Source organism: Caloenas nicobarica, chromosome 6 (genome assembly GCF_036013445.1).
Source record: "Caloenas nicobarica isolate bCalNic1 chromosome 6, bCalNic1.hap1, whole genome shotgun sequence".
Taxonomy (NCBI): Eukaryota; Metazoa; Chordata; class Aves; order Columbiformes; family Columbidae; genus Caloenas; species Caloenas nicobarica.
In genome coordinates, this window is record NC_088250.1 from 19,136,895 (window position 1) to 19,151,338 (window position 14,444).

General features: G+C 44.7%; 1 protein-coding gene across 2 annotated transcripts in view; it reads left to right on the forward strand.

The window, feature by feature from the left end:
- Nucleotides 1-702: 702 nt before the first annotated feature.
- The window catches only part of CHN1 (chimerin 1), a 100,599-nt gene continuing 86,857 nt past the window's right edge, over nt 703-14,444 (forward strand). The window contains exon 1 of one of the 2 annotated variants that reach the window (XM_065637628.1): nt 703-851. In XM_065637628.1, the coding sequence (XP_065493700.1) occupies nt 752-851 (100 nt within the window). In that variant the 5' untranslated portion in view covers nt 703-751. The remainder of the gene's footprint in view (nt 852-14,444) is intronic. The other variant, XM_065637629.1, reaches the window with a different exon arrangement.

The following is a 14,444-nucleotide window of genomic DNA, read 5'->3' on the forward strand; positions in this document are numbered from 1 at the left end:
ATCTGCAGTTCTGGCCAGCAAAAACATAACAGCAGCTGGGCTGGCTGAAATCTCTCACACCGAAACGTCTTGAGGGGAATCCCCCAGTTCTGCTCTTTGCGCTTGCTGGCATTCAGGCGGAAATTTTCACCTCGCTTTACAAAGTCACGTTTCGCACAGGGCCGGTGGCTCTCCTCCCGCACCAGGCAGGCGCAGCCCCGCCGCGGCTCAAGAGCCGCAGGCCGGCGCTCCTGGGCCGCTGCCCGGGGCCGCCCGGTACCCCGGGGCTGGTTTCCGCGGAGAGTCTCCTCAGCGGAGAGGGGCCGACCCCGGCGGGTGCCCGAGGGACGGGACGGGCGCTGCCGGTGCCTCGTACGTGTGAGGGGATGGGGGGCCAGGGGGGCCAGGGCGGCCGGCCGCCCCACATGAGGAGCCGGCGCGTCCCTTTGTGCCCCGGCGGGCCGGCCGCGTTGCCATGGGAACCGTCCCGCCGGCTGCGGCGGGAGGAAGGCGGGTCGTGTGGCGGCGCAAGATGGCTCCCCGAGGCGGCGGGCCGCAGCGTGAGCGCGGGCGGGGGGCGGGAGGGGCGGGAGCGGGGAGCTCCCCGCCGCCGCCGCGCGTCTCCCCCCACCCCGCCCGGGGCCCTGCCCTCCCCTCCGCCGCGGGCTGCGGCCGCCCCGCCCCGCGGCAGCAAGTGGCAGCGGCCGCCGGTGCAGCGGGGCGCCCTGACAGCCCCGCGCCCAACTTGTGTTGCAGGCGCGCCCCGCCGCTGATGCGAGAGCTGCCGCGCCAATGCCCGCCCCGCGCCGCCCGGCCAGCCCCCGCCGCCCCCCGGGCCCGCCCCGCCGCCGCGATGGCTCTGACCTTGTTCGGTGAGTAACCGCCGCCTCAGCCCGGCGGGCGCGGGGCTGCCGGCCCCCATTGTCTGCCGCACGGCAGCGCCTGGGCGTGGGCGCCGGCCCGGAGCGCTGCCGCAGGCCGGGGCCGCCGCGCCGCTGCGCGCCCCGGGCGGCGGGAGGATGCGGCGTCCCTGGGGAGCCCCCGGGGCCGGCCGCGGCTGTGCGGCGCGATGGGCGCCTGAAAGTTACGGTGCCTCCGCGAGCCCGAGGAGCAGCGCGGCGGAGCCGTGGGCCGGCGAACGAGGGACCCCCGGGAGCCTCGGGGTGCGGGGCTGGACTGCCCGTAGCCATCAGATGCGTTCCTGTAATTGTGTTTAATAGCAGCGGTTAACGAAAGGACGGGTTTGGGAGAACGCGAGCGTTGGCTTCGGTTGGCTTCACAGCCTGAGACGGCATAGTGGGAAGCAGCATGTGAAAACTGTAGTTTTAACTGTTGGACATGTGGATTCTCTCAAGTAAGGTTATTAAGCTTGCTTATGCTTAGTATGCTTAATTTTACAGTGGGGAAAATAAAGCTGCAAACTGCTTTGAGCATCATTAGGTAAATGCAACAAAGCCAAGGGAAGCAGAAATTAATGTGACTAACATCAGTACAGCGTTAACTGGATAATCGAGAGACTCTTTCTTTTAAGAAGCTTGTACACCAGAAGTGATTTCTAGTGAGTAAGTTTAAGTGATGATATGAACTCTCTGTTGTGTTTAGACTGTGGATTTTACTTCCTGTGTAAACAAATTATTTGCTTTCATTCATCTCATGGATCTTAGGCTTGTACAATTTCCTAAAGGAATAAAAACTGTTTCCTGGGTTTTCATAAACTTTGACACCTGTTGTATTATTGTGGCTTTTAAGCTTTGTCTAAAAACAAATTTCGCATGTGTTGCGAAATAGTTCTCTGTAGATAAAATATACGTGGTATTGGATTTAGCTGCAGTGCTGTCACTTAAATTTATATTTCCTGCCCGAGTTTTTCAGAATGCAAAAAGTGGTAACTCGTAGTTCACAGTGGAGCAAACGGTCTCTGTCATTATAGGCCTGATCTTGTTACTGAGTTTATGTGAGCCCTTGGACTTCTGGAGGAGTCGGTGTGGGGGCCCTGCACGTTGCCTGGTGCAGGGTGGGCATTAAGCTCTTTAATTTACAGCCACAGGTGAATATAGAGAGTGCTGAAATGGCAGACTGGCTTTTGTAAAATAGCCCACTGTGTATATTATGTTGTAACCTTGTAACTTCAGCTCATTAAGAATGGTGCAGGTTGGTACACAGGCACTGAAGGTGCTGACCAAAAGTCAAACTATTAGGCTATTGAAAATACACACTTTTTCCATGGTGAGTATGTATTGTGTCATTACCATCTTTGGCTGCAAAATTAAGAATATTTTAACTTCAGCTTTTAAATAAAGTGGCATTCCTAAGTCAGATACCTGTATTTTAAACTCTTCACTTTCTCAGTCTTAGTTATTTTAATATTCTCTTCTTCATGTTCTCCCAGTCATGATCTTCCAAGGTATCCTGTGCTGACTCTTGTCTGTTTGGAAGGTGGCAGGGAGCTGCCCGTGTTCCCACAGCGTGGTCGTACAGCTGATGAGTCAGTGTGTGGTGTGGGTTATGAAGGAGAGGTGGTCAACTGCTCCACAGAGATGGAGAGGAAGAGCAGCCACTGTTGGAAGCAATCAGAGATGGGAGAGCATGGAAGTTGTTGGCTGAAAACATACCTCTGTTACTTTTCAACCACTTTGGCTACCGCGGGCAAGACTGTCATCCCGAAAGGATTCATAGTTACACAGAATTATGGTGGCAGAAATGGCCTGTTGTGACCATAGGCAGTCATTGATATGTGACTTGGTATTTTGTGACGCTAGTAGAGAGTAGGTGTTGCCTGTCCATTGAATTTGTTCTAGCGGCCAAGCACCTACAGTGCAGGTTTGACTTAGCACAGGAAAGCAGGTCCTGTACTAGGACCGCATCAGTAGAAGACTGAAAGACAGTCAATATATCTGAGAACTGAAAAAATGCTGGCTGAGCCTGTTTGTTGCGAATAATGGGTGTGATTAATTTGATATCCATATTCATGAATTACCTACCAAGAGCTGTCTGGGATTTTAAAAACGTCTTTGTCTACAAAACAGTGTGGGCTTTCATAGCCAGTGTGTATAAATATCTGGAACTTGAGCAGATGTCCAGTTCTAGTGCTGGTTTTTGTCCTACAGCAGATTCACTTTCCCTTACAGAAGGTGGTGGTGATTGACAGTGTAGCCTCTCTCATCTCTAACCATTTCTTCCTGCCTGCTGCAGCAACTGGAATGGTGGATAAGCCGTTGTCCTTCTCTGCTGTTTCAGCACATAATCAGTGGCTTCATGCCCAGCCTTGATTGAGCTGGGCTGAAGTGACTTGCCAGGTTTAGCAGGGAAGCAGCTCAAGGATACCCACCGGTTCTGCTCTGTGTCCCTGTGAGGGGCAGCAGCTTCGCAGGGACAGGAAGAGCAATCAGCACTGTCTCTGTGGGTAGGCTTCCTAGAGCCCATCTGTTAATGCCCTGAGCTGTGAGATCTCCAGTGACAGGGCTGAGGTGTGTGCTGTCATTCCACTTGGATGACTCAAGTGTAGGAAAGATAACAAACAATGTAGAGGAAAAAGGAGGGGAGGTGTTAAGTTATCCCATTGCTACTGCTGCTTGTTTGTGTCTCTGGATGTACTGAGAAGGGCTTCAGGAAAGTCAGCGCTATACTTTGAAAGAAAAATATTTTTATGTTAAGTTTTAGTGCCATTGAGTTGTCTGTATGTTTTATGAATTCCCTTTGTGTTCATTTGTTTGCTCATCAACTGGCTTGTGTGAACAAAGGAAGACATTTCAAAACAGACAGGAGAATCTTCATGGACATATTTGTCATTAGTTATTCATGCCCTTGCCTTCTTGCTGAGAGCCTGCCAATGGATGAAAAGTCACCCTCCTGGATATTAGTGGTTAAGAAATAAGAAGTGAAGCAATTTTCTTTTAATCTTTGAAGTGCTTGCACTCTGATGAGGGGCCGCAGTTGAATGGGATTAGAAATAGAGCTGTAGTCAGCATGACAGATCTGGTTATTTAAGGAGATAATGAACAAGGGCAGTTTTTAGAGGAATTTATAGGGAAAATATGAGATGAAACAAGCAATACACTGCTACAGACAGGGAGGGTAGGGACAAACAAACCAATTATACCTCCATTTCAGGTGTCCATACATTGTTGAAAGAGCATGTAAATATTAATTTGCCCACTTAACAGAATTCCTTTCCACAGCTGTGAGCTCTGGTGTTGTGATGCACAGGAGGAATTTTCTGTGAATCTATTTACCACTACAGGCGTGAAGTAAACCTTTTCAAATAAGTTCTTCCTTACTTGAAATGCTAATTAACAAATGACTGGTTTAAGTTCTATGCACTTGTGATTACTGTTTTCCATGCAAACTGTGCTTACTGTCTCGCAGCTGCTTTGAAAGGTAGAGTGTGCTTATGTTGGTACAAGCACATATTTTCTAATGTGACAATCATAAAGAGAGAAATGAAATCAATTAATTGTTCTCTAAATAAAATGCTTTGCTTGCTTAGGGAAGGCCTTTAAATTTTAGAGTGCTTGGTTAGCCTAGTCACAGGTACATAGAAAGTGAATGTTTCTTTAAAAGATGGTTCACAACACGTAACGCCCGTGGATTCCCTGCAGGATAGGAAATACTCAAAAATTAATCTGCTTGTTTCTTGTTTTATGTGCAGAGTCTTGTAGGAACAGCAGGTAAAGAGATCGCCTACAATTCAAGTTATTCTTCTCTGTATTTTTATACATGGCCCTGAACTATGCTTAAAACTTGTGGCTAGCTGTGATGGTGTCAACTTTTGCTTACAGGCAGAGCCCCTTAACTGAAGAGTCACTTAGTGCTGGAAGAGTGCTCTTTGAATCTGTTCCTTAATTGAACTAGGTAATGGAAGTTTGTTCATGGAATTGAGGCATTTGTAGTAGGGCTTTTGTCACTACAGGCAGCATATGTGTGAAGTGCTATAGGAATGGTACCCAGCACTGATGCTTCTAGGCAAACAAACAAACAAAACAACCAACCAAACAAATAAAAACCCACCAAACATAAAGCATTTCATTGCTCATCTTACACTCTTGAAATGGTTTTCAAAGTGAACACAAACCCCACATTGCACTGCCTATACTGGATCTTTTTCACCAGTAAAGCAGTGAATTCAAATTGGTCGTCTTAACCTGGTTACAGTAGATGCTCTTGAAGTGTTTGGCCGCTGCTTAAAATACTTGGGCTTCATTCAATATGGACTGACACAGGCTAATTTTAAAGGAGATTAAAGCAATTCAACATCTAGTCACAACAGGAACTTCAAATAGTTTGATTAGACAAAACAATTTAGGGACATTAGTACAATGTTTGGTGGAGTATTTTTTAACAAGCTTTAAAAATGAAGGTGATTTGTTAAAAATGGAAACCATGTTAGAGAGAAACTCAATCTTCCAACTCCCATTCATGTGTCTTGTGGGGGAAAGTGTCCAAGTGCTGAGAATCATAAGATTATTTCCTCCTTGGTGCTGTGTTAACCTTGTCTAATTTGTAGAACCTAATCAAGCAAATAAGGAGAGCAACCTTGAAAAGGTTTTGCTGGCAATGCATTCTCAAGAAAAAATTGAAAGGGAAACCTGCGTAGGAACTGGGAAAAGAAGATGGATCTATTAACTAGTAAATTGGTATCAATTGATCAGAATATCAGAGAAGTGACACTAACACTTATAAATGAGGATGAAAAAAAAATCAGTCACGGCTCCTCAGCTTAGCGCTCAGAAGTGTGCTTCATGCACTGACTGGTATAAAATTGTGTTTTCTATTAATTGTAAATTTGTATAAGAATCTTAAGAAATCAGAGGTTTGAGGACTCTTGCTGAAGCTGAAAAGGGCAGGTCCAGCTGTGTGCGCAAGTAAATGGATTAAGATGAGATTCTGGAATTTTCTCCGAAGAGACTCTGTTGCGATACCGTGAGCTCAGGCCCAGCGCTGAGCAGTGACATCCCTTTCCTCCTTGGCACCAAGTGACCCGCTGAGAAGTGGTGGCAGTCTGCTCAGCGCGGAATCTCCTCCGACGGTGTTGAAGTGAAATGCACTCTGGATCTGAGGATCCAGGAAGAGTTCCCAGGCTTTGCTGGTGCACGCTCCATGTCAGCCAAGGACTGATGTTTCTGGTGTAAATCTAGGTGTTCTTCTATTTGTTTTGGAATCAGCTAATCCTTTCTGCCTGGTTGGGTTTGGGGACTTTATTATCTTAGTAATTCGCTCCAAGAGTTCTTAACTTGTTTTTTTAAGATGTACTAAAAGATTTCCGTGTGATAAAAACCATGTCTCAGTGTAAAGAAAAGAATGTATTTACGTAGAGTCGCAGTATCACAGTTTTGACTTAAATGCTACTCTAATCAGTAAATCCAAGGCATAAACCTAATGCAAGCCTGTTGGAAGACTATGTTATTTTTGCCAAATAAAAGCACGTGAATCAGGATCCCCTAACGGTGCAGGCATAAGTGACTGCTCTGTGCGGTCTAACAGTCAACTGTGCACTGCTAGACAATTAATTTTCCTTTTTCTGAACCTGGGGTTTAGCATCCGCATCTCAGGCTATTTAGCTGCTCCACCTTGTGGATAGAGGTCGTACCATTCTGCAGAAACATGTCTTCAGATGAAACAAAACAGATCCAAGGCTTGCTCAAGGGCAGTTTTGTAGTTTTTAACAGAGTATGAGATGCTTCTTGCTCCTTCATAAAATTATAATCTGTCTTAGTCTTGTTCATTTCAGTGGGGTGGATTGTATCTGCCTTGTACATCTTCATAAACGATGGAAGAAGATTAAAAACCCTCTAGATTTTGCTTTTTTTGAGTCTGTCTTGAAACAAGGAAAAGTGTCATTTAAAGTCACTGAAAGATTTGGTCTTCTAAAGCATTTACCGATACCGCTAGGACTTCGTAATTGTATGGCATCTGGGCCTTGAGCACCCGTGCTGGCCAGACCTGAGAAGATGCTCAGAGGAGTTCCTGCAGTTCTCCACGCTGTTCCCGAGGGTTTAGCTGTACTGTGGAGTGGTGGGTCAATGTCCCAGTTCTCGTCAGGGGAGGAGGGTTGATCACAGGAGTATTCACTGTGTGTGCAACAGCCTTTATGAATCTAAAAGAGCTGATGGACATCTGCCATTTCTAGCACTCAAAGTATTTGTTTATGCTCTGTCAGAATGAAAAAAGGTGACATTCTGAAGTGATTCCATAGTTACTGGAAAATGTGCTCATAAAATCTTATTTATTCCTGCAGGAGTCTGATTTCCATGATATATTTTGATACATTCATCCCCGAACGTATTTTCATGACTTTGCTAGCAGTTCCGTGATAAGCATTGTGGAGAGACCGTCAGGGCTGATTAGCTTTTAGTTAAAATTTTGTTTAGTGCTGATAGGATGTGATGATGTGGTCTGTTTTTTCACATGACCAAATCTTGGTCCCTGAGAGAATGCGTTAGGAAAACTGCATCCTCTGGTTGGTAACTGTGCTTTTGGTCTTGCTCGTCTCTGTAAGGAAGCCCATGTCACATCTGTCTTTGGTGCAGGTGGCAGAATGTGGCTCTGTTGAATACAGGGTGTGATTGGGATGGGTGTTCCTGGTGGTCATGGGAGGGGTGGTTCCCTCTCCCCTGCACTTCTCCCATTGCTGTTGCCTTCCTGATTCCTTGGTTGCACAAGCAGCTGCTTATAGGTAGCCTTGCCCTTTAAGAAGCTGAAATAAAAACATGGCTTCTGACCTTGATCAGAAATGGAATGTCCTGAGGCAGCTTGTTTGTGGGGAAATTTCTTCTCCAAAAGTAAAGGTAAAACACTGTTTCCTACATGTTGGAATTGGTTTGTTGCCCACTGCATGGTGGTGTGTTACAGTGGCTAGCAGAGCTGCAGCTGTTTAAATTACAGTAAGTGCAAGTACCATAGAGCATCATGTAGCAAAGTCTTTGAGTACTGCTGCAGCAGTGGAGGAGGAGGCATGGAATTATTCCTTGATCAGAGTAAACGGGGCACTGTGAAAAATGGAGTAATAGTACAGTTCTGAAAAACAAACCCAGTGCTTTAGTACAGTAACTAACCGTTCCTTGCTCTCACATTGTCAGGGTACGAGTCAGTGTCCTCAGTGCTGAATTAGTATCTGATAAGTATACAATCCAGAGCAGCCTATAAAAGTTGCTGATAATTATTTGTTAGGGCCAGTCTTCCATACTTTTTCATCTGCACTTTATGGTTTCCATATGAATCTGGGCACAATGCTTCAGTGCAATCTTGGATCATTTTTCATTAAAAAAAAATAAATAAAAACAACCTGCAAAAAACCCCCCATGCAGGATGTAGCTCTTCCTCACCTCTGCCTTACTGGCTGAACATGCACACATGGGTGTATCCTTCCAATAAAGGAAGCATGGTTTTGACACAGCAATTAATTTTACTGATTTCCTTTTCAGGTTTTTCAAAGGGTATATTTATAAATGGGCCTTGAAAGTGCTGAAAAAATCAGCACTATAGAAGCAGAGAGGCATTTGAAAAATAAAATCGTGATTCTTCTTCCGCGTGAGAAAGCATTCAGAAACTTCGTGTTGCCTATTATCTCAATGCCAACATTTATGTGGTAAAGAAATTATGTCAGGTACTTCCTTATTGAGAAATAACATTTCTAGTATATCAAGGTAAATATTTGCAAGTATGTAAAGGAAAATTACCAGCCCACTGGCTAACTCCACCGCTGAGCTTGTTGGCATTTTTTTCTACTTGGTAAAAAGGTCTATGAGAAGCAGGAAGAGCTTTTTTCCTGCTTCTTAAATGCTTTGAGGATGGGGTATCCCCACTGCTAGTCATGACTCTTAAATATAAAAACTCTGCCATTTTTGGCAGGCATCTTCCTTCTCCCATTGCGGTGCAAGACCAGCCGTGGAAGGCACTGGCAGGGCTTGCCGTGTCTCAGAACTGTATTAGCATCTGCCCTCATTTCTGTATGGAAATGCTGTGTATCACAATCTCTGACAGTTGCTTGCAGCATTCTGCTTCCTGGCAGTTCCCATCTAGCCACCTAGGTAGGACAGGATCGTTTTTAAACTATAAACTGGATTTTTGATCTCTCACATCCTACAGCTCTCCGTGTGTCTGGATGTGTTTTCCCATGCTGCCAGTTGCCATCATAGGGTTCTTTTTATAAAGTGGAGTTAAAGAAACCAAAAAAGCTGTTATCCAGAGAGGCAGTGCTGACTGGGGGATTATTGGGTTGTCAAGACTTAGGAATAGAGATACTGATCTTTCCTCTGTAGAATGACTTCATCTACATGGGTCTCCGCTGCTCTCGCCAACAACTGTTCCTATTTTCTGTTCAGATGTCATGTTCTGTAGGACAAAGTCTGCTTTTCACTTGTGGACATTCCTGCAGGGTCTCACTTCCAGTAAGGATGCATCAGTATCCCAGAAATGTAGCTAATAATTGTTGAAAGCCTGTTTAACACAGTGCCATGATAAAGTGAGAGGTAATAAACCCGAGTTTCCATTATTTGCAGACCAATTTGTCTGTCTTCTAATTAGTGGGAAAAAGGAGAAAGAACTTCAGAACAGAGACAAGAAAACCATCTGAATTGATTTCCTGGATGGGGAAAAAAAACGTATGGAGTTACCCAGAAACGGACTTGGAGGTTATCTCTGAGCACTGATGATATCGAGCTTTCTGGCCAACTCCCCTGTTCCTGCTGGGCAGTGGCAAACCCTTGTGTTCAGTTCTCCTTCCAGCAGCCCATTCCCAGCCTCCACCTGCCGAGCTCTGCTGTCATCCTCCCAAAGAGAGGGAACTGAGAACAAGTGGTGGGCCCCTGCAGAAAACCTCTCAGTGTCTGCAGAGCTGCTAAACTGCCTTTGAGATGGTCATTTTGTGTTGCTCCAGCCCAACAACATGCTGGGTGGCACAGGAGTAGACCCAGAGCGCAGCTTCTCCACGAACTGGGCCTCACACCTGCTGTCTCTCCTTGCTTTGGTTCTTGCTAGCACAGTAGATGAACCTGCAGAGGAGGAAGAGAGTTATGAAAAAAGATGGTTTTAATGCTATAAACAGGGAGAGGCTGGTGGGTAAATATTTTTGCCATGGTTCTTTGACTACAGTTATAATGGTGAGCTATGGAATTGCCTAAAAAGAATGTGAAGTTTTCAGCTTTTCTACCTGGAGCCTCCTACTTTGTGCCTTTGGAGGCCACGTGGAGGTTATGTATGAGAACAGGAAGAGGTAAGGAATGACACTTCCAGCTCTCAGATTGGAGAAAAGCTCACAGCAACTGGAGTAAAAGCCTAATTCCAATTTAAGAAAAGGCATCTTCCCACATTGTGTCCATTTCCCTTTCTCTGACCCTGCCAATAATGTTTTTTAGGAGTTTCCTTCGTTGCACTATATAAAACAATCATGGTTTCAGGCAAGGGTACTTTACGTGATAGTTTGTCCTCCTCCTTCTGACTACGAGTGTTGATGTGTTGCATCTGTTCTGGAAATGGGCGTAAATACAAGACATATTTTTGCATGGGCAATGGCGTGTGTTGTTGACGACTACTTTAGAAAATGAAAAATCTGTTTGTAATAATCTTAATAGGTTTGTTATAACTCTGGTCTAGGAATTTAAATGGGTCAAGTTTGGGGAAGGAGAGGCAACAGCATCTATTGGACCACCTGACATAGTTAAAGAGAGAGCTGTGCTTTGGGACATGTGAGTCTGTCTTGAGGCCAGTTGTAACAGCAGTGAGAAATCAGATCTGCTCTTAATTTTCTCTGGGTGACTATGATTTTTGCCTGGGCTGCTAATGGGTGGGTTGGTTTGTTTGTTTGCTCTTTTCCACAGGAGGCTGATGAATGCCCAGCAGCTGCCTCGATCTAAAATGCCAGGGAAGACAAGTACTCAGCAGGTTTTCACCAACAAACAGGGAGACAGGGTCAGTGTTGTGCTCTTTTGTTGTGGTTCAGCTTTTGGTAAAACCACAACGGTCTATTTAAAAGTGGATTTTAGAGCAGGAAGGTGAATGTAAGTTTGTTATTTCAGTGCTGTGTGTGGAAAAAAAAATTCAAAGCAACCAAGCGAATTGTGATAAAACATGCCTCCCCATTCAGCAAATTAGGGCATTATGCAGTGGATGGAGGAGTTGTATTTCTAAAGTGCCTGAAAGATTGACCTTTATTTAGAGTCTCTTCTGTCCAACCTTGACTGGACAGACTTCTTACTCAGGGGAGGGGATTAATTTACAGCTAGAAGACACTTTTATGCCATATCATATTGTTCTTTTTCATTATTAGGCTGACTGCTCAGAATATTTGTGTAATTAAGCTCTAATCAATATTGCCTGTTGGATATGTTAGAGAAATCCAGGCAAAATGTATTTTCGTGAATGCCTTGAGGCTGTGGCTGTAACAGTTGTCACTGGCTGGAAGTTATGGTAAAACTGATGTGCCCTTGTTGGTACTAATTATGTTTGGAAGAAATAAAACAAGTGATGGGAAATTAATTCGGTCTCTGTGCAGGTAGGCTTTTAAAATAGGAGACAAAGAAGGATTTGTGGCAACAAAAATAGGAAAGGAAATGTCAAAGGGCATTTTCTCCTATATTATCTTTTGCCATGCTTGGAATGAGAGCAGTGTGAGACCAATAGCCTCAACAGGTATTTCTCTTGGCTTCCAAGCAAACTTTGCTGACCATGATCAAAACAGTATCTCCAATGAAAACCAGTCTGGAATTAAACCAGGGCAGTTTGATTACAGTGTTCAAGCTTACGTTACCTGATGTTACTCTGAATTGCTGCAAGACTTTACTGTACTGATATAGAAGATACTTGGACAAATTATCTGTCAAATCTAAAAGATGCAATTCATCCAATAAAGGTATATTTCTGTCAATTTTGAACTTTCAAAATAAGTTTGCGAAAGATGTTCCAAATAACCATTAAGGAGGATGGGAAATTGCCAACTCACTGATCCAGCACTTCAAGGCTGCAGCCAGCCTTGGTCAGTTTTGCCATAATTAGTTTAAAAAAAATGACAGATTGTTTTCCTCTGAAATAGATAAATTAAAGAAGAATATTTGATTTTGACAGCATTTGGGGTTGGAAGTTGTTTACTGTGTAAACCAGACATTTTGGGATACCTGTAGAGCTGTGGAGCCATCCTAACTCCTATGGTGAGATAAATCAGAGGGTTACAGCCAGCTGACAGCCTGGCTGGTGTTGCACCTACAGCCAGCCGGCAGAGCCGTGTCAGGTGGCAGTTCCCATCATGTCTGTCTTTTCTCAGGAAGCAAAGATGGTATTCCCAGAAATGCTGAAAATTGGCTGCAGGCTGTTGTCTGGAGGCTGAGATACCCTGCCGGAAACAGAAAACATTAAATTCTTTGTTAAATGCCCACAAGGTGGCACTTGTCATCTTTTTACCTCTCCAAGGTCTAAATTTTTATACTTGCAGCAACACTAAAAAATAATTTTAGAGGTTTTGAAACTTTTCTTAAACATTAAGCTAACTGTGCTTTCATGGGAAGGGTATTGCCCACCCCTCCATTAAACTACACTCAAGAGAAAGAGGACCACAGCTGTGTTTTGCTTGTTGTCATTGCACATGTGAAAATTCCAGTGTAAAATTAATTTTTTTTTGGTTGTTATAAGAGATTTTTAAAATTTTTATTTGTCATCTCTCACCTAGATGCCACTATTTATCTGGCAAAGAGGAGGAAAAATGAGTACTTGCTTCTCTTGCTTTGGTTAAATGAAAATGTAGAAACAGATCATTTGCAACCTAGTCTAATCACTTGGATGACTTTATTTAGCAGCAGCAGTGCCTGTGATAGGCAAAATATTACTCATTAAAGTTTTCCCATCATTCATAAAGAAGCAGTAATAGACCTGCTAATAAAAGGCATTGATCTCTAGCTGGTTTTGGTGGGTCTCTCATTCAACCCCATTAGAAGCATTCCCCCCGAATTTATTGTTGCCAGATCAGACATTTGTAGAAACCAGGATGGCAGTGTGATCTTTTTTCGCCTCTCTCCTTCAAGAGCAATGCAGTTATTCAGAGCGTGCCTCTTCACTTTTGCTGAGGATACTTTCTTGTCTCCCACTTGGTTACATCAGAGAAATGGCAGTAGCCCTTGCAGCTTTCTGGGGCGTGCTAGCTTTCTCTTAGTCATTTTTACTCTAGTAATAATTAGAAACCTAATTGTACTTGTTTGGAGTGGTATAAGCAAAACTACGTGAGGACAAAAGAGCAGGCAAAGATAAACTTTGTCCCATTAAAAAATTCCTGAGGCACAGCGCATGTGATGTGGCATCCTGCAGCCAAAGGGATGCTTTCCTTTTCAGTGCCGGTTTTCACTGGTTTGCATCTTTCCCTTAGATTGTTTTGTACTCTTGTTCTCCTCTCAGGTGGCAATGCCTTTGAAAAATGTGAAGAAAATACATTCAGCTGGTTTTGTTTTCTGTTTAAGTCAAATATGGTTTAATGTTAAAAGTCTAAGGTTGCCTAGGTGCATGGGGTTTATGGGCATTAGCGAGTGTGGCTACCTGCACCAAAGGTCATGATAGAACTTTGTGTAAGGAGAGCTGTGTCTGGTGACTGTCCCCTCTGCCCACAGGCTCGGGCATGTCCCTGTAGATGGATGGCTTTCGCCGTGGAGTGACTTTCTTGTGCACCAGCTTCTCCAGGGCTGGCCTGGCCACAGCTGGGCGCAGTCGGGCTGGCAACCTCTGCCTGTCAGCTGCCCTCCCTGGGCAGGAAGTGGCTGCCGAAGCTGGTGACAGCGCCTCTTTCCACCTAGAAACGGTTCGTGTTTGATCAGACAGGGTTTTAGTTCACACTGAGCAGGTTGTGTGGGCAGCACAGCAGGCTCCGAGCGGGGGACGCTCTGCTGTCCGCACGCAGCCAGGACACGTGCTGAGCTCTTACAGCTGCCCACATGTTGAAGCAGATGCCTGTCTGGTGTCTTTACTTGGAGAAGGTGGTGGTTTGTTTGGTGGCTTTTGCACCGAAGCACATTGCAGCATGTAGTGGTGTCTGCTCGCCTGAGGAAGAGCCTTGACATGTCTAAAAGCTTTCAAAGCTTTTTTTTTTTTTTTCTTAATTCAGAGGAAATCATGTGCCAAGGATAACATTAAAGTAGCATTAAACACTTGATTACAGTCTAGAAGTATCAGTCATCATTGCTGAGTATCATATAGTATATTGTATATTTGGGAATTGGGAGAAAACACGGCGCTCGCTGCCTGGGGTGTTCTGAGCCCTGCAGGTATCTTCCCATAAACAAAGGAAATTCTGCGATGCCCTAGTCGTGAAACCCCATGTTTTCCAGGCCATGTGTGCCATCAGGTCCTTGTCATTAATCTCTTTGTTTTCAGGGACTAATAGAGCAATATTATTTTTGGACTAATATTTATTCAGTTACTTTTAAACCCTAATGTTTTTTGTAATGTAACAGTAGAATAGTTTTTACTTAAGAGAAAGGGAATATACCCCAAAA